Source organism: Physella acuta, unplaced genomic scaffold (genome assembly GCF_028476545.2).
Source record: "Physella acuta isolate Inbredline_101_S28 unplaced genomic scaffold, ASM2847654v3 ptg000808l, whole genome shotgun sequence".
Taxonomy (NCBI): domain Eukaryota; kingdom Metazoa; phylum Mollusca; class Gastropoda; family Physidae; genus Physella; species Physella acuta.
In genome coordinates, this window is record NW_026732326.1 from 234,935 (window position 1) to 255,971 (window position 21,037).

At 36.7% G+C, this 21,037-nt stretch overlaps 1 protein-coding gene across 1 annotated transcript; it reads left to right on the plus strand.

The window, feature by feature from the left end:
* Positions 1–10,276: 10,276 nt before the first annotated feature.
* Positions 10,277–14,478, plus strand: LOC131951348 (high mobility group protein B3). Its single transcript, XM_059313722.1, has 6 exons — positions 10,277–10,418; positions 12,164–12,306; positions 12,410–12,520; positions 12,626–12,761; positions 12,880–12,986; positions 13,202–14,478. The coding sequence occupies exons 1-6, from the start codon at positions 10,415–10,417 to the stop codon at positions 13,313–13,315; spliced, it is 615 nt and encodes a 204-aa protein (XP_059169705.1). The 5' UTR covers positions 10,277–10,414; the 3' UTR covers positions 13,316–14,478.
* The last annotated feature ends 6,559 nt before the right edge of the window (positions 14,479–21,037 follow it).

Sequence of the window (21,037 nt, forward strand, 5' to 3'; positions counted from 1 at the left end):
ATAGTCTGGAAGAAACACTGCCTACAACACCAAATTTAATACAAACAAGCCTTTGTTCTGTGTCTAGTTTTTTTTTTTTACTACTTCACGCCGTGGCTTTTTCCTAGAATCGCTATATCGTAATCGTTTTTAATTTAAAATAGGGTTTGTTGTTTTTTCTGGGGGTTTTTGTCAACCCCCCCCCCCCCCTCATTTAATATAACAAAGACCTATACAAGATCTTAGACGCTTTGTGTTTCTAACGACAAAATCAATCAGATGTCCTCTTATTCTTACTTAATAAAAGAACGATTTGCTTTTATTGGAATTCTGTAATTACCACTAATGATGTTTCGCTGTTGTTGTTTTTTTTTTAGTTATTTTTTCTTGATCAATTGGCTGTTAAGATAAATGGGATATAATAAATCGAAGTGTCTACTCGGAATAAGATTTTTCGGCAAAAGATAGTTCTGCGCATGCGCAGTGACCTATGGCTAGGTCAGTGGTTCCCAACCTTTTTCGAGTGGCGACCCCCTTTTATAAAAAGTAAGTGACCCGCGACCCCCATAGAATTAAAAAGCCGAAATTAGTATGGAAATTAATAAGCACTAAAATAAGATTTTCTAGTAGACTTTCAATATGAACTACTCTTGATAACTGTTTTAATAGCATGAGTAAAATTGCATACTATTCACTAAACCTTCGTGGTTAACTTTTTAATTACATTTTTTTTTTGTTAACGCCAACCTATGTCATTATAATTATCTTAATTTTGTTTTTAATCGAAGAATAGTGTTGAAAATGTATTCTCGAAAAGTCAATCAATCTTATGTTCGGGTACGAATGGTGAATACTACACCAAAATTGTGTCTGCAGTTTTTCATCTTACTCGGAATCATTCTGCAAATAAAAGAACTCATCTTGTAATTCAACGCGAATGCTGGCAACATCAAGGGAAGAAGAGAATAGGTAATGCGTAAATGCAGATTCTTCTTTTTTTCAGCTCAGAGAAATAGCGATGCAGTCCGTTTTCAATAGATTCAAGATGCCCAGAAATCGCTTCTTTCAAAATTTTAAATAACTCAAATTTACAATATTTCCAAGATTTATTTTCTTCGCCGATTTTGCAGTTTTGATAAAAGTGCCCCGAGATTATCATGGAAAGTTATAATATCCGTTAATTTACCTGAAGCTTCAGGTTATGCTTATCTTGATGTTCGAACACATCTGCTTGGTATGGTACTCTCTCCAACCACCACTCTATGTCGTTTTAAGTATACCAAAAAGTCATGTTTTCTTTGCACTTCCAAGAACAATTTGATTTCAGATTTCAATAAAAAACACAATTTACAACATTTCGTTTGACAGCCAGCGTACTGTAGTGTAGAAGAGTAGAACCTCGTGATCTATATTAATGTTTTTTCTCAGTTCTTTGAAGGCTCCAGATTTTATATAATTTACGCCTTATACTAGCAATGAACTCTTGATGTCAATTGGTTAGGGTAGTGGTTAGGGAGCTAAATCTTTTCTGTTTTCTGAAAGCCCGATTTTGAGCTAAACATAGATGGCGCATCATCCGTACAAACCCACACAACCGTTCCAGTGGCGGAACTAGAAAAAAAGGGCCACCCCGCAAAAAAAAATTCTGCCCCCCCCCTATCTATCTATAATTATAATATATATATATATATATATATATATATATATATATATATATATATATATATATATATATATATATATATATATATATAAAGCAATGTATGTGTATCTGTGTATCTGTGTGTCTGTGTGTCTGTGTGTCTGTGTGTTTGTCCTTTATGCATTACTACACCTCTCATCACATCGCCGTGACACTTTGAGAAGATGTTTAGAATATTCCTGGGGAGGTTTCTGCGAAAAAAATAATTTCAAATTCGCAGGGGTGGCGCCCCGGCAGGGCGCGATTTGTTTTTCTCTATATACGGTATATAAAAATAAAAGTCTATTTTGGTTTGGCATCGTTCATCCGATAGGCATGAAACTTTGCGGAGTAGATTAGAACACTCTAGGGAAGGGTTCTGTACAAAAATCATTTTTAATATCGCAAGGGCGGCGCCACGGGAGGGTGCGATTTTTCTCTATATACGGTATATAAAAATAATAAAAGTGAATTGCAGTGACACCGTTCACACGATCGCCATGAAACTTTGGGAAGATGTTTAGAATATTCCTTGGGAGGTTTCTGCATTAAAAAACATTTTCAAATTCGCAGGGGTAGCGCCCCGGCAGGGCGCAATTTGTTTTTTTTATACGATCTATAAAAATAAAAGTAGATTTTGGTTTGACAGCGTTCACCCGATAGCCATGAGACTTTAGGGAGTTGATTAGAACACTCTATGAAAGTGTTCTGTTAAAAAAATAATTCTTAATTTCGCAAGGGCGCCGCCACGGGAGGGTGCGATTTTCCTCTATATACGGTATATAAAAATAATAAAAGTGAATTGCAGTGACACCGTTCATCCGATAGGCATGAAACTTTGGGAAGTTCATTATAAAACTCTAGGGAAGGGTTCTGTAAAAAATAATTTTTAATTTCGCAAGGGCGGCGCCACGGGAGGGTGCAATTTTTCTCGATATACGGTATCTAAAAATAATAAAAGTGAATCGCAGTGACACCGTTCATCCGATAGGCATGAAACTTTGGGGAGTTCATTATAAAACTCTAGGAAAGGGTTCTGTAAAAAACCATCTTTAATTTCGCAAGGGCGGCGCCACGGGAGGGTGCGATTTTTCTCTATATACGGTATATAAAAATAAAAGTCGATTTTAGTGTGACACCGTTATCCGATAGCCATGAGACTTTGGGGGAGTTAATTAGAACAATTCAAAGAAGGGTTCGGTAAAAAAAAATCCTTTTTAAATTTCGCAAGGGCGGCGCCACGGGAGGCTGCGATTTTTCCTCTATATACGGTTTATAAATATAAAAGTCTATTTCGGTTTCACACCGTTCATCCGTGTACCATGAAACTTTGGGGAGATGTTTAGATCACTCAATAGTAGGGTTCTGCAAAAAAAAAAATGTGTTTAATATTGCAAGGGCGGCGCCCTCCGGGGGGGGGGGAGCGATTTTTTTTTCTCTATATACGGTATATAAAAAATAAAACTCGGATGCGGTTCATCCGAGTGCCATGAAACTTTAGAGAGTAGATGAGAATACTCCCGAGAATATTTCTGCGAAAAAGAAAACTAACGTTTCTTATGGGCGGCGCCATATAGGGTACAACTTTCGTCAATACACGGTTTGGCGCCCAGAGTTTTAGAGCGACTATGTTGGCACTTAGCATCCGTTAATCGAGCGTCCCGCATTGCGAGAAAGGGGTACTATAATATTCAGCGGTAAAACTACAACACGCTTCTAAAAATAACTTTGTAACGCGAGGAAATCCTTCAGTGTAGTTTCGTTACCTTGCCAAAGATGAAAAAAATAACTTTTTGAATATGAGGAGCCTACTGTAGAGTTTCGTCACTTTGCGAATGATGCAATAAGCATCTACTATTAGACAAGCCAGTCATAAATTGAGATCGAGCATCTAATAATAGACCATTAGTAACGCTAGCATATTGCATCAGTCACACTGATGTTTAAAACACGTTAAATACTTTTTTACGTGTTAAAGAAAAAAATCCTGTTCATTTGTGTCACTTTAGCGAATGACGAAATCTGCATCATTATTAATAGGATACTATTTGGACGATGGCGCCTGTTAGTTTAAGGAGCCAGGGGTCGTACGTCGCGCCTATGCGGTAGTCTAATCGTGGGGGTGGGGGCCCTGAGAGCGCCCCTGTGCGTCTCTGACACATGGGCGGTCACCGAAGTGTGTTCTAACATTATTTCGGTGAGTGATTAATGTACACTCAATGTTTACATGCCGTAGTGTAGGTAAACCTGTGTCCCGATATTTATGATTTAAGCGCAGGCATTGTTTACATTTAAATAACTCACTTTTAGAAAAGACGGTCACGCGTCTTAGAACATATAATTGGTAACGCGTTGCTGAAATCCTAATACATTTCGTCAAACTTACTTCTACCCCGCGGCAACGCGCGGGGGACGGGTACGCTAGTATATATATATATATATATATATATATATATATATATATATATATATATATATATATATATATATGTATATATATACTTAGTTTTTTTTTTCAATTTCAACCAAATTACATCAAGAGATGTGTGTGAGTGTATTACTCTGTTTTGGATTTTTTTTTTTTTTTAGATTTAGAACTAGTTTATTCAAAAATTTTGCCGTAAAACTGCCTACCCTAGAATTTTAGCCGGTCAAAAGAATATAAAACGTGAAAGCTTTGTATGTGTAATGGTTGCTCGTGTTATGTTTATTTTTATGTTTTTTTTTGTATTTATATTATTTGTTTCAAATTTATTTCCTAATTCTGCTATGTCATTCTTTAGTATGTAATTTTTTAAATAATAATTGCGAGAAGTAATTGCTTTTTAATTTGTTTAGTACAAATATATTAAAATGAGCTTAGGAGCACCTCAATTTAGCTATTTAGAAAAGGGAAATATGTCATGGAAGTGTTTTGAACGTTTGCCTATCTTTCACACTACAGCTCAGGCATATATTTTTTACGCAACAGCATGTGTTAGCTACTGTATAACACCACTACTGTAGTAAATCTGTTTGTTATTTACAAAAGCTTTTACCGTCAAGTCCAAAATGCAAGAAAAGTATATTTTTTAACTATAAAAAATTTACTATGGTCGGCTATGGGCCCCTAAAAGAGGTGCCCCCCCCCCCCCGCATTGCGTGGTCTGGCGGCACTGTAGTTCCGCCCCTGAACCGTTCTAACCCATTTTAATGATCCAGTTTCAAAAAAGGTATTTATTTTCTCCATGTTATCTTCACAAAAGTGCAACTCTTCTTTGCTATCATCCACATGAATATAGACACAGACCAGCAACTGCGAACACGAACTCACGTCTTTTGATTTATTAACTTGAAAAGCAAACAATGGTGAAAGCTTAATTTCAATAAAAATGTGTTATTTAACATTTACGTACATGAAGCGTTTGATGAGATTTTCTCCTATTGTTTTTTTTTTTTTGCTTGGCGTTTTCTATCGCGACTTCATTTGATGCTTACACTAATGCTGGTGAAAACATCCTGTTCGATCAAGTCTCTGGCGTCTGCAACTAGCTTCTTACCGACGAAAGAACTCCATATATTTCTGGTGTGTTCCGAATGACTTGTCTCAAATGACGTTTTAGTTTTGAAGATTTCATAGATTCGTGACTGAAAACAACTTTGTACAGTACGCTTTGTTTCTTCTCTATTACATTTCCAGTGATGTTAATGAAGCCGAATTAAAAAAATTCTTCTAAATATTTATGTTGTGTTTCAAATTACTAAGGTTTAGTATACCAGTTGGCGACCCCCCAGAAAGACCTTCGCGACCCCCAGGGGGGTCGCGACCCCCAGGTTGGGAACCCGTGGGCTAGGTCATTCGTGTGGTTTTCTCATTTCCCACGTAATTGCAAAGATGATTAGAAGCAGCCTTAACCAAATAAGTTAGTTTCTTGGCTATAGTTTAAAGATAAGTTGTGTAGCCTAAGTATCGTGTGGTGCGTTGGGCTACAAGATATTGTGCATGATGATCTAGTGTATAATGATTATGAGTAGAGTTTTATCACAATTCATCAGTATTTTAATCGATAATAGGATTGAGAGAAAGTGATAGAATACGGTCTTAACCGTTTACTCCAAGAAGAAACATGCCTCTTTTTTAAAACGAGGGGAGGGGGTGAAATGACAGTTGGAGTCATTTAGCCTAGGCCTAATCTAGAGTGGTCGTTCTTGTCGCCGTGTCAGAAGTGTGTTGTACACACGTGGGCAGATGAAACCAATTCGACCCTCTGGTTACCAGTTCTCTCCGGTGGGAAGGGGAGGGGTTATTTGGGGCAAGGCTGACCGCGTCCCAGTTGACCATTGTGTTAACAAACAAGTAGCCTAAATCTCTTCGGTGATGGGGCCCTGATAAGGGGCGAAGTGGTGTACCGACTATGCAAACTGGTTTAGGGCTGAAATGATTACACTAGTTATTAGTACACAGGTTCTCAAACTTTTAAGAGTAGATATCCCTTTTTATAAATGCACACCGATACATTTGAAAAGGGCTTAGGAATAATCAACCCCATTAAAAATACAAACTGCGCTTTCGTGATTTTTTTTTAGTTTACTACAAATAGAAAACCCACGTGGTCGTGACCGATTTGTTGGGAATCTGTATGCTAGTAAATCGTGATGTGGAAAGCAGAATTGTAGATTTTACACCCTTTTTTTAAGGTTATTGTTTACTCTCAAGAAACTAGACAACTCAATATTGACCATACATAACAAAATAGGCCTTTCACTGCGCATGTCAGAATCCTCGTCACCACCTCGTTTTCCCATGTCTTTTAATTGATGTTTGCTTCCGGTAGCCTCAGGGTCATCGTATGGTTTCATTCATTCGCCGATTCAACTAAAGCAGGGCTAAAGAACACAGATACTTCAGTTTCTGCTTTTGTTGAAGGAATGCTTCAAAAGGTGGGGGAGGGGGTGGAGTGTCAAAACGTTCGATAGGCTAAGGAACAAGCGCCTGGGGTTTGTTGTCTTAAAGCTCCCTGAAACAAGACGGGCCTACGGCGATGATGTAGACAAAAGATTAACAAAACTGATTACATTGATTGCGTGTCAACTATAGATTCTATGTCGCTGGGGGCTTGTGTTGAGTGGGTGTGTAGGGGTGGGGTGGGCAGATTTTTTAAAGTAGAATGGGAGATGGGAAAGAGTGAAAAGTTTAGCCACAGTACTCAGAGAGTTGAGAAGTGGGCTTTTTTTCCAAGAAATTTAAATTACAAGAACGTAAGCATGTAGGCTTGGGTGTTGTAATAATGTTAGTAATGAATATAGGGCATGTGCCCATCAGTTTTTCTTTCAGACATTTTTTATCTGGGTGGGGGGGGGGTCTTGAAACTTTCGGGTGGGGGGGGGGGTTGAAACTTTCGGGTGGGGGTGGGGGAGTGGCGGACAATTTTCTATATTAATTCTCTTTCGTAGATGTGCTTAGGGGAGCGTATCTCCCTCCTCCTACCCCCCCCCCCCCTGAAGAAGAGATGCCTGAAAGAAATGTCTCCACTCTTTCCCTTCTGAAAACTTAAAATAACTTCATGTATAGAACAGATCTTGTAATTAGAGCCCGATACGTTGCTAATGAGTTTCGCTACATTTTAAAAAGAAAAACAATTATTGGAAAGTGGCTGGAAAAATCGAACATGGAGTACTTTTACCTTGTAAAAAAAACGTATTTAGCTGTGACGTAGTTTAACTTTAAAGCAGATGTATCAAAGGAAACACTACATCGCGAAACTTAGAAACTACTCTGTAAATTAGATTATTACATTTGAATTTTGTTCTTCATTCATTATTCATTAAGCGGGAGGAAGTCACTTTTAAAAATAATTTTAAAAACAACAACAGGAAACTAGGTCAAATGGGAACCAAAAAGTCCCTAGTTTAAGACACCGTGTCGTTTAGATGAGACTGGGGATAGCATGAATCTAAGGGAGAACACTCCGAATTCAAGCGTTGGTCTTGCTGATTGTTCTTGGGATGACAAAAAGCTATGGAAGCTAATCCAGAAAGAAAAGCAGGCTGAGGTCGAAGTCAAATTATAGGTCATGTGGCGCATACCATGTTGACACGCAATACTTTATTGTGTTGGGAGAAATGCCCTTCAATATTACAATTTAGAACGAAGAATAAATTCAAAGGTACGATTATTAAAAGAAGAAAGCTAGAGGAACATTAAGAAGAAAAAAGTTACTCACTATCATTCAAACCTAAAGATGTATATGATGTTGTTATATATGAGTGTTGAAAAAAAGATATTATTATGAAAGGGTCCGCCTCTAATTAAAGTCAAATTGTTATAAGGAAGGTGTTCAGGACTTTTGCGACAATGTGGGTGTTTGTGTGTGTGGAAAGGGGTGTGTGGGGTTACAAAAAAAAAAAGTAATTTTTCAAAGCTAAGTTATTTCCATCATGCATTTTACAGATTTTCTATAACATGATGGGGAGGGGCGGGGGGGCCTATAGAATGAGGTCATTTTAAGGGGGGTGGGGGTGATTAAAAAATCGTCAAGTATAATGACCGACCTCCAAAATGATCATTTAGAAGGTTATGTACCAGTTTTATTTACCTTACACCTTAAAAGCAGACATCATTTTCTAGACTGTAAAGACAAAAATGAGAATATAATCCGAAGAAATATATGAATGTCTTCTTTAAAATAGACATGAAAGGCTGACAGCGTTTAATTTAGTCTACAACTTTTACATAGTTTTATATTGTGTTGTTTCTGTCTCTATGTCGCTAGTGTGCTTACCTTTAGACCTAATCCCATCTCCCTTGAAGTAATAGAAGTCGCAATGTAGGTTGTAAATGTGGCTGAAATAGGATGAGTATATCAAAAATTAATTAATTGTTTTTGACACTGTAGCCGTATAGGTGTTGATTCATAGTTTTAGATGCTATTGCTCCATGGAACAACCAGAGTTTCTTCCAGGCATCTCTTTCCCCCCCCCCCCCCCCCCCGAACGAGATGGAATTTATATAGTAAACAAACACTTTTACTAGTGTCCGCCCCCACCACCGAAAAATGTTGACCGGCCCCCGAAAATATCAAGCCCCCCCCCCCCCCCCCCCCCGAAGAAAAAAGTGTGGAAGAAACACGGAAACAACATCGGGTTATCTTTCACCTTCTTAATTATAATTAAGTTGATGTTTAGAGGCATATAAGTGTGAATCGTCAGTGTTTTTATTATAAGACTTTGAAAAAAAATTATTTACATCAGAATTGTGCAAGAAGTCGATAGTAAAAATTGTCTGCTTTCAGTTTTATACCTGCAAGGGAAGTGACCAGACATTGACAAATTTGATGAAACAGTTTTAATGCTTGCCTCTCTTTAAAAGTTGCCATGTTTCCATGTTAAAATTGTTGAGCTCAGTAGATAATTACCTTTTTTTACACACAAAAAAGCGCAATGAGTGGTCCCTGTTGTTAAATCAACTAAAACCCTAGGCACGTTCAGTAAAGAAGCTATGACCTCTAAATTATTCTATAAGCAACAACAGGACGCAGTAAATTAAACAGGCAAAGTTTCTTTCAGACTTCTCTTCTGGCGGGGAGGGGGCACCGCCATTTTACCCTCTTCCCCGACCCACCCCTTCCATCGCCCGAACGAAATTCATATTCAAAATATATACTTTAACCTTGTCCGCTCCCCCGGAAATTTACACCGCCCCCCCCCTCCCCCATAAAATATCAAGTCCGTCGTCCCCCCCCCCCCCCCCCCCAGAAAAAAAATGTCTAAAAGAAACACTGTTTATTTGTGGATTAGCAGTGTCCAAAAATATATTTGAAAACGAAGTAGTAAAAATACCTTTTTCGCCCCCCCCCCCCCGAAATTTTTTTACCGCCCCCCCCCCCCACCCCCGAACGAAATGAAATTTATATAATTTATATAGAAATTATATACTTTTAACAGTGTCCTTCCCCCCCCCCCGAAGAAAGTTTACCGCCCCCCCCCCCGAAAATGTCAAGTGCCCCCCCCCCCCCCGGAGAAAAAAGTCTGGAAGAAACACTGCTTTTAATACTTTCCAACATTGCTATTTTTAATATGCCCTAATTTTCTGCTCATTTGTTTGGCAATCATTGAAGTAGAACAAAAAATTGTTCTAGACAGCTAAGAGAAAAAAAGGCATTTTTATACTGCATAAAAAACGAATAGTAACACATATGCTGCAGCTGGATTTGAATTATGACTAGATCTAGATATATAACTGTGTCACCCACATTAAGGTCGGACAAACCCTTGCATAATTTTCATGATCTACTATTATAAATTAACCTATATATAGCAATTTGTTTTAAATGCAAATAGGCCTAATTACTTTTATCTATCTTTAATCTAATTATTTAAAAGAATTTTTTTTTTAAATGTAACCTATTTGATATTCATTAAATGAACTCGATTCTAATACGCTATTTCATCCTCACATCCTATTGCTATTATATATTTGCCAATTTTTTTTTTATTATTATTAAAGCTAGATAGGCCTAACATAGATTAGGCCTACTTAGTTTATTTCAAGGGACACAAATATAGCTTGCTTCTAGTAATTTAAAAAGATGGTCACCTCCCCTTAACTATTAAACGCATAGGCGGGAATGCGCATACGGGTCTCTTTGTTATATAGTTCACGTGAATAGTTTATTCATACAGAAGGCTTCTAGTTGGTTGAACGTCATAGCGTCTCTCTGTGCTGAAGCTTCTCTCTACTCGGTCTTCTCTTTTCCTATACAGAATAGTCTAACGATGGGTAAGTGTTTTATGATTGATTTTATAAATAGAAAATATAAAGTAAAATTATTTAAATCGTTTGAAATGATAGAATAGTGATGTTTTTATGTGCAGACAATCATTGAACTCGTAAATTTATGTTTTTGTGTCACACTTCGACAACGAATGCGGGGCACCGGCTTCTTTCTTCTTTAGCCATCTTGGTTTGCTGTTCAGGCGCGCTTATTACATGAGAATCATAGTGGGCCTATATTTCCTCTACATTTATGCTCCAATGTTGTTCTATATAGTAACATATACCATTAGATAGAGAAATTATTTTAATTTAATTGGAAATTATTATAAACATTACTTATTATATAAAAAGATGTATTTTATGGTCTTTTAGCGTCAAATCGATGGATTTGAACATTGTTTTTCTTTGTTCCAAGGTCGGCTAAGGAATTGAGTGAAATATGGGTTCTTTTTCTGTCTTAAGACCGCGAGTTTTAAAGAGGGCGCCTTTTTATACTATTGCATTTTAATACGGCATAGATCTAGTCTTATTAAATAGAGATATTTTCTAGATCTACGCTTTTAGTCTCAAATGGTCTGGTTTCTTAATCTAGATTCTAGATTATACTACTAACATGGAAAAGTAATAGAATAGGCCAGTAGATCTAGATTTCTAGATCTATCTGGATCTCATCATGTAAGAAAGTAAAAGGCCTAACACAAGCACTGTGAACAGCTACATTTAGCAGATAATTAAAATCAATTGACTAGATCTAGATAGATCTGGAATCTAGCTCATGATTGGCTTTGTCTGCACATGATCTAGATCTAGATTCTAGATCTCTACATGTAGATTCTAGAAATCTTAAAATTTTGAAATACAGCTCAGACTGAAATTCATGTAACTTACCGGATTCTAGAGTCTAAGCGTGGATTCTAGATTCTAAGTGTCGTTGGTTCTGATGAATAGCTGTATTCTTGAAACTTTAACATATGGCAGTTGTCGTTTTCTTGGGGTTTTTTTTTTTTTCTTCTAATTTTCTGCTTTTCATCATAATCTTGCTGCTGTAACTTTTTTCCTGCATATTAAATAAGCCAACCCAGTTGTCCCCTGCCATTGCTTTGGGAGGAGCTAGTAGCCAGTTGTCTTAACACATGGAGTTAGAGCATGTTAGGTGTACTTGTCCAATTCAATTAAGAGGCAGTGTCTTTTTTTCCACACAGTGGATAACCTGACACTTAACAGATATGTGCGCGTAAAGGTTGACACTAAATTTCTTCCATTTTCAGAATCAAAACGTAAGCAAGCCAGGACCACTTTCTTCTAAATTACAGTCCTATGGTCCAAAAATTGCTGGTCTTAGCATATGAAGGGCTTTAGTTTAAAAACTTTGCCATGACACTCAACTTTCTTCCTTTTACCAAAATTAACTTCTGTAAAAACTGTTGTAACTTTCTGGGTTCTTTTTCTCTTTATATAATAGCACTGGTTTCTGCACTGGTCTGCTCATTTCTAGTATTTACCTTTTTTCATGGGAAGAAACTTCTGTGTTAATGTCATTTTAATTTATACATTATTTTGTTGTTTTTGTTTTTCTTTAATTTTGCTTTATACTTAATTTTACATTTTATCAGGGGAAGTTATGTTGGTAATGACAGAAGAATGCTTGTGTGGCTGTTTTATCTCCCCTTGTGTTAGGCTTTCTTGTTTTTATACCATATAACTATTCTCTCTGCAAATAATTAAGTTGACTGATCCATATTTCTTAGGTCGCCCAAAGGGAGCTCTTGGAAAAAATAACAAGAAAAAGGTTAAGGATGTGAACAAACCCAAGAGGGCAACATCTGCCTACTTTTTCTTTCTTGCACAATGCAGAAAGGAAGCTGCCAAAGCTGGAAAGGCTCCCACAAAGGTAATGTCATGTCTTATAGCTTACATGTGCTTAAAATTAATAAATGGATACCTTTCCGGTGTCCCCTCTACACAAAGGAAATTAATTTTATTACATTAAACAGATTGCCGAATTTACTAAAGAGGCTTCAGAAAAATGGAGGTCTTTGACTGCAGACAAGAAAAAGCCATTTGAAGCTGCTGCTGCAGATGACAAAAAAAGATACGAAACTGAGGTGAGAAATTGTCATAATTGCACTAATTGATTTGAGTAAGCATTGTATAATTTTGATAATTATGTGCTAACGCATATATATTTTTTTTTAATTTTTTTTTTTTAGATGGCAGTTTACAAAGGTAAATCAGTGGATCCCAATAAACCCAAGAGACCACCAACAGCCTACTTTTTATTCCTGGCTGACTTCAGAATAAGAATGGCCAACAAGGGTATTGAACATAAAGAGCTTCTCAAAATGGGTAAGCTGTTTGGTTCTTTATTATATTTATATACATGTATATATAAAGTATTTTTTAAGGCATTAAGGTTTGAAACTTTTTCCACTACTACTGTTTTGTTTTTTCTTTACATGTACAGCTGGTGAAGAATGGAGGTCATTGAGCAATGAAGATAAAAAGCCATATGAGAAGAAAGCTTTAGAAGAGTCTAAAAAGTACGAGTCTGCAATGACAGAATACAGAAAGGTAAATATGCTTGTCCTTTATTGAATTTTTCCAGCCTCTTTATTTTTTTCATGACTTCACTAGATAGATATGAGCGGTCTTTGCTTTTTTTTTTTTAACCATTTTTATAATTTGCTTTTTTTTTCACTACTTCACTAGGTAGATATGAGTGGTCTTTGCTTTTTGCTTTAACCATATATTTTTTTAAATTTATTTTTTTCTAATTTTATTTTCAGACTGGTCCACCTACTGGCGGTCCTGCTGCCAAGAAAGCAAGAGTTGAAGAGGAGGAGGAGGATGAAGAAGAAGATGAGGAGGAAGAAGAGGATGATGATGACGATGATGAATAGATTTACTTGGTCTGCAGTTTTGTAAATACTTTTATAACATTCACTTGCCGTACTGACATTACTACTTGCAGATACCTATTGTGACACCTGGAAAATCTTGTTTGTCACCTAATTTCTTGGAGTCATTACAACCATCCATCTGACTTGAAAGATCTGTATTAGAGGTTATGACAGATTGACTTTGACATTGAGTTACGGCTTTTGTTATTGAGTGTAAAGGTTGGCACATCTTTGATCAGTTGTGTGCCAGCATCAATACTTAGTTAACTGGAACACTTGAGAAATGAATGTATCATCATCTATGTTATTGTTATCGCCATATCTTTTTAAGATATAAGCAATTCCTTAGATTTTAAACACCTTTGCTGGCTTAAAAATGCCACTACCTGAATTTTAACATAGCAACTTTGGCACACACCTGTCTCAGGGATGTAAGCTATTCAAGCTGTGTCACCATTTGTCACCAACTTTCTACCTGTTTATTTGCATCTGGTAAGACCATTTTGGCATGGTAAGGTATCAAGATGTTTTAAGTAGGGTGCTGTATCTAGACTAGTGTGTATGAATGAGCGACTGATTTTTCTTGGACAAACTTTTAAAATATTTTTTCAAAGGCTGTCTTAGTGCCATTTATGGAATTTTAAATTTGTAACAGTGCTTTGTACTGCCAATGTAAAATTATAACTTGAATTTAGTCTTTTTATTAATTTTTTTTTTTGTAACTCGTATGTTAGGGTTATGTTGATTGTTACAAAGATTTTAATTTTTACCTGTCTGGTGGTGTGAGCAGGGCTTTAATTTTTTCTCAAGCCATCACAAGAGGGTTAGTTGTAAGTAGTGTCACAGTATGTTTTATCTGCTTTTGATGACATGCGAGTACTGTAATAGTTTTCATGACACATGACAAACTTGGGTCCCTGTCAATTAATGTTGATCATCATCATCTCTTCACAGTTGTCCTAATGTTGTGTAGGTGTTCTCATCACATTGATAATCATCATTCACTTGGTTCATTATCATTGTATCTTTGTAGTATAGAAAAACTTGAACAAAGTCTTTAAAAATAGTCATTGTGTTTTTTTTTTCACCACTACTGTTCATACTTTTGATGTCCATGAAAACATGTGTTGTAATAAAATTAAAATAAAAGTAATATAACTGTATTCCAGTGTCTGGTTCTTGTCTGATTGTATAGTACCTGTAATATCAGATTGATTCATGTGCTTAAAAGTTGCCTCGCGTAAGCTGTCTTGTGCTTTAACAATGTGAGGCTGCTTTGTCTGACAGAGTAGTATAAAAATTACTAATTTACTTCATCAAAAAGAGGAGAGGGTGCAGTGGTAATTATTTCACAACTCTAGTCATGGACTCCGGGGCAGGTTGGTTTAAGCTGTGAGGAGAGTTGTTTTTTTTTTTGTAATTGTTTTATGCTACACATATACAGATGAGACATTTTGAGTTTATATATGAAGGGATTTTAAAATTTATTGTACATGTGTAACAAAATAGCATGTATCAACACACAAAGTAATAAAAACAAAATATAATTGTGTGTTGACAGGTGACTCAGCCCAACTGAGTGACGACTATAATTTACCTTGTACCGGACTGGTAACTTGTGCTACAAAGAAACACCATACATGTTCCAACAGCTTAATAGAAACAGCAGCAGAGGCGTCACAATAGGGTGTGGGCCGCGCTGGGTGACACCAATGTGAAAAATTGCCAAAATATATAGTAAAAAAAAAATAGTAAAAAAAAATTAAATTATTAATGATAAAGTTATGTGCAAAGGACAGCACAGGTTTCTAGTAAATGCCAATGCCTGACCAGAACCGGATCATTTATCGATGAACTCAAAGCCCCGAGGCCTCCTATATTCAGTCATTGACAAGCTAAACAATGCCTGAAGTATGACGGGGCGTACTGAAATTGTGGGAAAGTCACAACAGCCAAAGATTTCTCTACATCCAACGCCTTATACGCCCTGCAGTGTTTCTGCCATGCATCTCTTGGGGGGGGGGGGGGGGCGGACCACCTACCCCGAACGAAATGGAAATTATATATAGATATTATTATACTTTTACCAGTGCCCGGCCCGGAGAAAAAAATTCTGGAAGAAACAGTGGTCTTGCAGGACTGTAGGATCAGGCGCGGTCTAGACTTTAGCCTCAATACGCCCCAGTCAGAAAAGAAATGTATGGGATACCCAGAGACCACCGTCCAGTTCGTCCACGACGTTATCTGACTCCAACGATGAAAATAATTAGTTAGAACGACGACGAGGTAGAAAATCTTTGAGCTTTTCCTCCCAGGCCGGTGACCTTTTCAAGAAGGCCCTTCTCACAGTAATGCCGTGTTAACATCACCCCCTCACACGGTTTGGTCCGCTGGCTATAGCGGTTTGCCGGGGTATGGCGCTTGAAGACACGTGTGGGAGATCTAGGGGACAGAAGGGGTGAGGCCGTTCACCTAAAGGTAGAGCTTATCGTACATCAAAGGTACTACAACTGCCCAGAACCAGGGGCGTAGCGAGGGGGGGGGGGGGTGCGGACCGCACCGGGCGACACCATTTAGGGGGGTGACACCAAGGCAAAAAATAGCAAAATATATAGAGAAAAACTTGAAGGGGGGGGGGGGGGTGCAAATCGAAAGTTTGAGGGTGGGTTGCAAATCGAAAACTTGAGGGGGGGGGTGCAAATCGAAAGTTTGTCCCCGGGAAGGATCGCTACGCCTCTTGGGGGGGGGGGGGGTCACACCTCACACCATTAAGTGCCGCACTGGGTGACACCCGACCTCGCTACGCCACTGCCTAGAACTACTATAGTCAGTAGCGTACGCAGGGGGGGGAGCAGGGGGAGCTGCCTCTCCCCCTCTGGCCATTTTCAGCAAAGTGGCGCCTTTTTGGAAACTTTTTAAACTCAAAGTTTTAAATAATGATATTTGTTAAAAACATATATTTGGTCGGCACATATATGTAAATCACAAGATTTCTTTTCATGCAGCAATTAAGCATTATTGTACTAGTCTAGTAGTGTCTACGTTTACAACACGTATTAACAGCTGCATCAGTTTGCCCTTCTAAAAATAACCATTACGATGCAATGCAATGTTTAAAAAACCTCTACGGGTAGAACCACTTTGCAAGAGGGGTGTTAAGTTTAAGGCAACTGTATAATGTATTTGCTTACAAATAATTGAATTAGAAAATGTTATACATAAAACTTCACACATAATTACTTTATATATACAATTTGAATCGTGTGATTAATTTTTTTAAAATTACAATACAGAAACAAATACAACTGATGTGGCACCTCTATTTAAATTTACTTATGAGCAAACTGCGTAGTGGTGGGGAAATTTTGACAAGGTCAACAACGTCATCACGATGAAGTAGTAGTATTCTTACAGTTTGGGCGATTGTGATTACGATTACAAATTATATGAAACAGTTACAACCCCCCTCCCCCATGGACCCCTCTGTAAAAAAAAATATTGTCATAATACCTCTGCTACTTATTTAAATCTCTTAGTGTAATATATATTTGTGTAATATATATGTATGTTTAGAACAGTCATCTAAAAACTGACGCTCTGAGTTGGTTATCTACCCCCCCCACACACACATCTTACCTCACCACCACAATTGTGTAGAGCGACATTAATGTCACACCTAGGTATACACTGGGTTGGATAATTGACCTAAAGTGACCGGACAGTGGTGAATGAAATTGAGCCCACCCTCCACCCCAATCCACCACGAACTGATCTGTTAAGTACATGTAGAAAAACGCGTAATGATGTACCAAAGTACCATGCCGCCAGAAAATTACCTTTTTAAACGTTAAACTCTGTGAATATTGTTTTTGGAATTACCAGTAAAAAGGTGTGTGATCGATACAGTGATCTAACCCATAACTATCACTATGTTACAAAATTATCTTTAAAGAACACAAAGAAGCAGTAGTTAATTAAAAATATATGATCTGAACTAAAAAGACCGATATTCAGTTAAATGTAGGCTGTTATTCAGAATGTATTCTCTTATATCGAAAAGCGTGTTTTTATACCCTGATTTTAAAAACGTTCATTATGCTGTAATACTTTAGCATTTATGATAACGATATGTTTAATTCTGATTATAGACAAAACATTTTGTAGACACGAATAGTGTTAAACAATTTGATTATATTCTAAAGTAATTATTTATTTGTTTTGACCTTTATAATTAAATGTGTAGATATATACATATTTATATTAAGAGAGTGATTATTTCCCCTATTTCACTTGTCTTAAAAAAAATTTCACGAATTATTATGTAAGAAATTTTTTTAAAAAGAATTACAAAACAGATTGTGTTACGTTCATTGTTTTTGGTTGTAGTGTGCGTATATTTTTTTTTTTGTTTAGATTGATACAATTTTCGTTTTGTCGGCCTACATTGTGTGTTTTTTCTTATTTCTTCAGAGTGCTACTTTCAATTTATTTTACATCATAGCGAAGTAATGACATACAGCTAGTAATTATAAATAAATAAATAAATATATATATATATATATATATATATATATATATATATATATATATATATATATATATATATTTATATTTATATATACATATACATATATATATATATATATATATATATATATATATATATATATATAGGCCTATATATATATATATATATATATATATATATATATATATATATATATATATATATATATATATTATATATATATATATATATATATATATATATATATATATATATATATATATATATATATATATATATATATATATATATATAATACACGTATATAGAACGTGTTAAAAATTCGGCGCCTTTTTTTTGCTCTTTTCGCTCCCCCTACAACGAAAACCTGGATACGCCTCTGACTATAGTATAAGTACGTTAAACTGTTAGACCTACACTGAAGGCAACAATGCTTAAGTACACCCAAACATGTCGAGATTTTCGATTGTCACGTGATAAGGGCTCTTATGGTTAGTGAAAGCAATGGCCGACTACTTTTCCTTATCGGTAAAATAAAACAGTCTATGGCCCTTTATCATATTATAGGACTGTTGTTTTTTTTTAATGCTTACATAAGTTCACATTTATGAGCTCATATTAGTATTATTAGCATAATTTTATTGCAACTTCAGTTCACGTCCCAACGATTTCAGGCTAGACTGTAAAAGTATAACATTTGCCTGAGCAGTGAGTGATATCACAGGCAATCAATATGGAACTTTGCACAAACACCGCATGGAACAAGAATATAGAGATCGATTTTTTTTTCTCTTTTTTTTTTATTGTCGTATGGTAACCGGTGCCGCGCAGTGTACTGCGATGATAGAGATTTCGAATCAAGCTGGCCTATTATTGGTGTAAGCGCCCCCACTCCTCGCCTGCCACAGGAGAAATGTTAACACCCAGGTGGCTCCAAATTACTGTCCTCACATAGTGTTAAAACGATGCATGTTTATATCGAGTATTATAAAAGGACAACTTTTCTATACTTATGGTATTGACCCCTTCACTTAAGTAGCAGGCTATCGTTGTATCAGTGAAGGATTTTGTAATGTAAGAGTCAGTAGGTTTCAATTGTCTTATATATATATATATATATATATATATATATATATATATATATATATATATATATATATATAGGCCTATATATATATATATATATATATATATATAGTTTCATTTTCAGCCCTTACTATCCATAGGGCAGATAAAGTAGAGTTTCTTCACCTCCGCATATGAAGGGAAAGTGTGGACATCATATGCCCAACCGTCTTTTTACGAGTCAGGTACCCACAAAGCTGGGTGGACCTCCTACAGTCTCAGTAGATTATATTGATTTGATTACAAATATACAAGAAAACAGCTGTTTTCTTTTTTTTAATCGTTATATTTGAGAGAATAGAGTTACATATTTAAAAACTAACATAACAGCTCAGTGTCTAGATTCTATGTATGGGGTCATCCATAAATGACGTCATACTCGTATAGGGGGAGGGGGGTCCGTAATTTTGTGATGATGTGTGATGAGGGGGGGGGGGGGTTTCAGATGTTGCGACGTCACATTTTTGAATTATAAAAAAGCAATGTTAGAAAACGAATTTTAGACGTTATTTCGCGTCTTAGATAACTGTTTTAATTAATTGTAATAGTTTAGAGAAGATTTTGGAAAAATATCAATGTTTAAAAAAAATTCAACTGCACAACTGCAATTTTGAGGGGGGTTGTAGGTTGAGTAGTGACGTCATTTTAGGGGGGGGGGTCTGGCTTTTTGTGACGGAGGAGAGGGGGGGGAAGGTAAAAATCGTCCAAAAAAAAGCGTGACGTCATTTATGGATGACCTCTATGTGTATGACTGAAATTAAAATGATACAGACCAAGGCGTTCAGATTAAAATCAGCAACGATAAAATGATTTTAACGTTCTAAAACCAATGTGGAATTCAACTTTGTTAATAAAACTACCTTGGGGGTCTTTAGCATAAACGTCAAGTATATTTCACGGTATGCTTTTGAGACAGAGGATACAAAATAAGAGAAAGGAAAAGGTGGTGGATGAGGCACACCCTCAAAAGAGATCTGTGGCGTAGCCAGGATCGTCTCAAGGGGGGGGTACAATTTTTACCCGGGTACAAGCTTTCGATTTGCACCCCCCCCTCAGACTTTTGATTTGCACCCCCCCCGCTCAAACTTTCGATTTGCAACCCCCCTCAGACTTTTGATTTGCACCCCCCCCCCTCATACCATACTTCATATATATACCGAGGGGTCTATGGGGGGTTATGACCCCCCCTAACCCCCCCCCCCTGCCTACGCAACTAATCAAGCGAATGGGGAATAGGGATCGTTCGAAAGAGAGATGGGGGAGGTTGGATTCTCAGGGCTTGAACTATAAAAAAATATCGTTAGTTGACTAAGTGCTGCCTAGGCTTTAGGGAGCCGAAATGATAAAAAATGAAGATGATAAAATAATATAAGAGAAGAAAACAAGGAAGGAGTTTAGATGGTGGTTCGTAAAACTAATTTGGTTCATTTTTGGTTGTATCCTTAAAACAATCTCGTAAATATTATATTACAGTTTTGGATAATCAGTATTTTATAGTTTTGGAATATCAAAGCAGAGTAGCAGGTAGTCATTTTTTTAAAACAACAATGGCTGAAGAATAGTGCATTAGGCGTTAAAACAGTGGTTTCTTTACCAAGTTTTTAACGATTTATCTACTCCCCCCCCCCCCAATTTAAAAAAAAAAATTGGTGAGTGGTTTTTACGGGTCACTGACTTAAGTGTATTTATTTTACTGTTACACAATCAAGGTAGGAAACACTGGAATCAGTATCTAAAGCCCTGTATCTTTTTTTCTTAACTCTGTGTATAATTTAATATTTCAGCTTCAAATGAGTTTTTTTTTTAAATTCTACCCCTTTCGGACGCCCCCATAGGGTCACCCCCTTGCCACGCCACTATAATGATGCAGGCACTTTACATACATAACTAATAAAATTGTTTAAAATGAGCTTTTAGCCTATTGTATGAAAAGACAGTTTTGCTAATTTCTTTTAGGCACCCCCCCCCCTCCTCTCTCCGCCCCAACGATATAGAATATGGATCGAGATCATCGTCATCCCTGCTGAGGTATGGACCCCTCCCCCCTCCCCCTCCTATGCCCGAAAGTT

Coding starts and splice junctions, on each gene's coding strand:
- LOC131951348 (XM_059313722.1), top strand. Junction 12,762..12,879: donor TAAAGAGCTTCTCAAAATGG/GTAAGCTGTTTG, acceptor TTACATGTACAG/CTGGTGAAGAATGGAGGTCA. Junction 12,987..13,201: donor CAATGACAGAATACAGAAAG/GTAAATATGCTT, acceptor TTTTATTTTCAG/ACTGGTCCACCTACTGGCGG.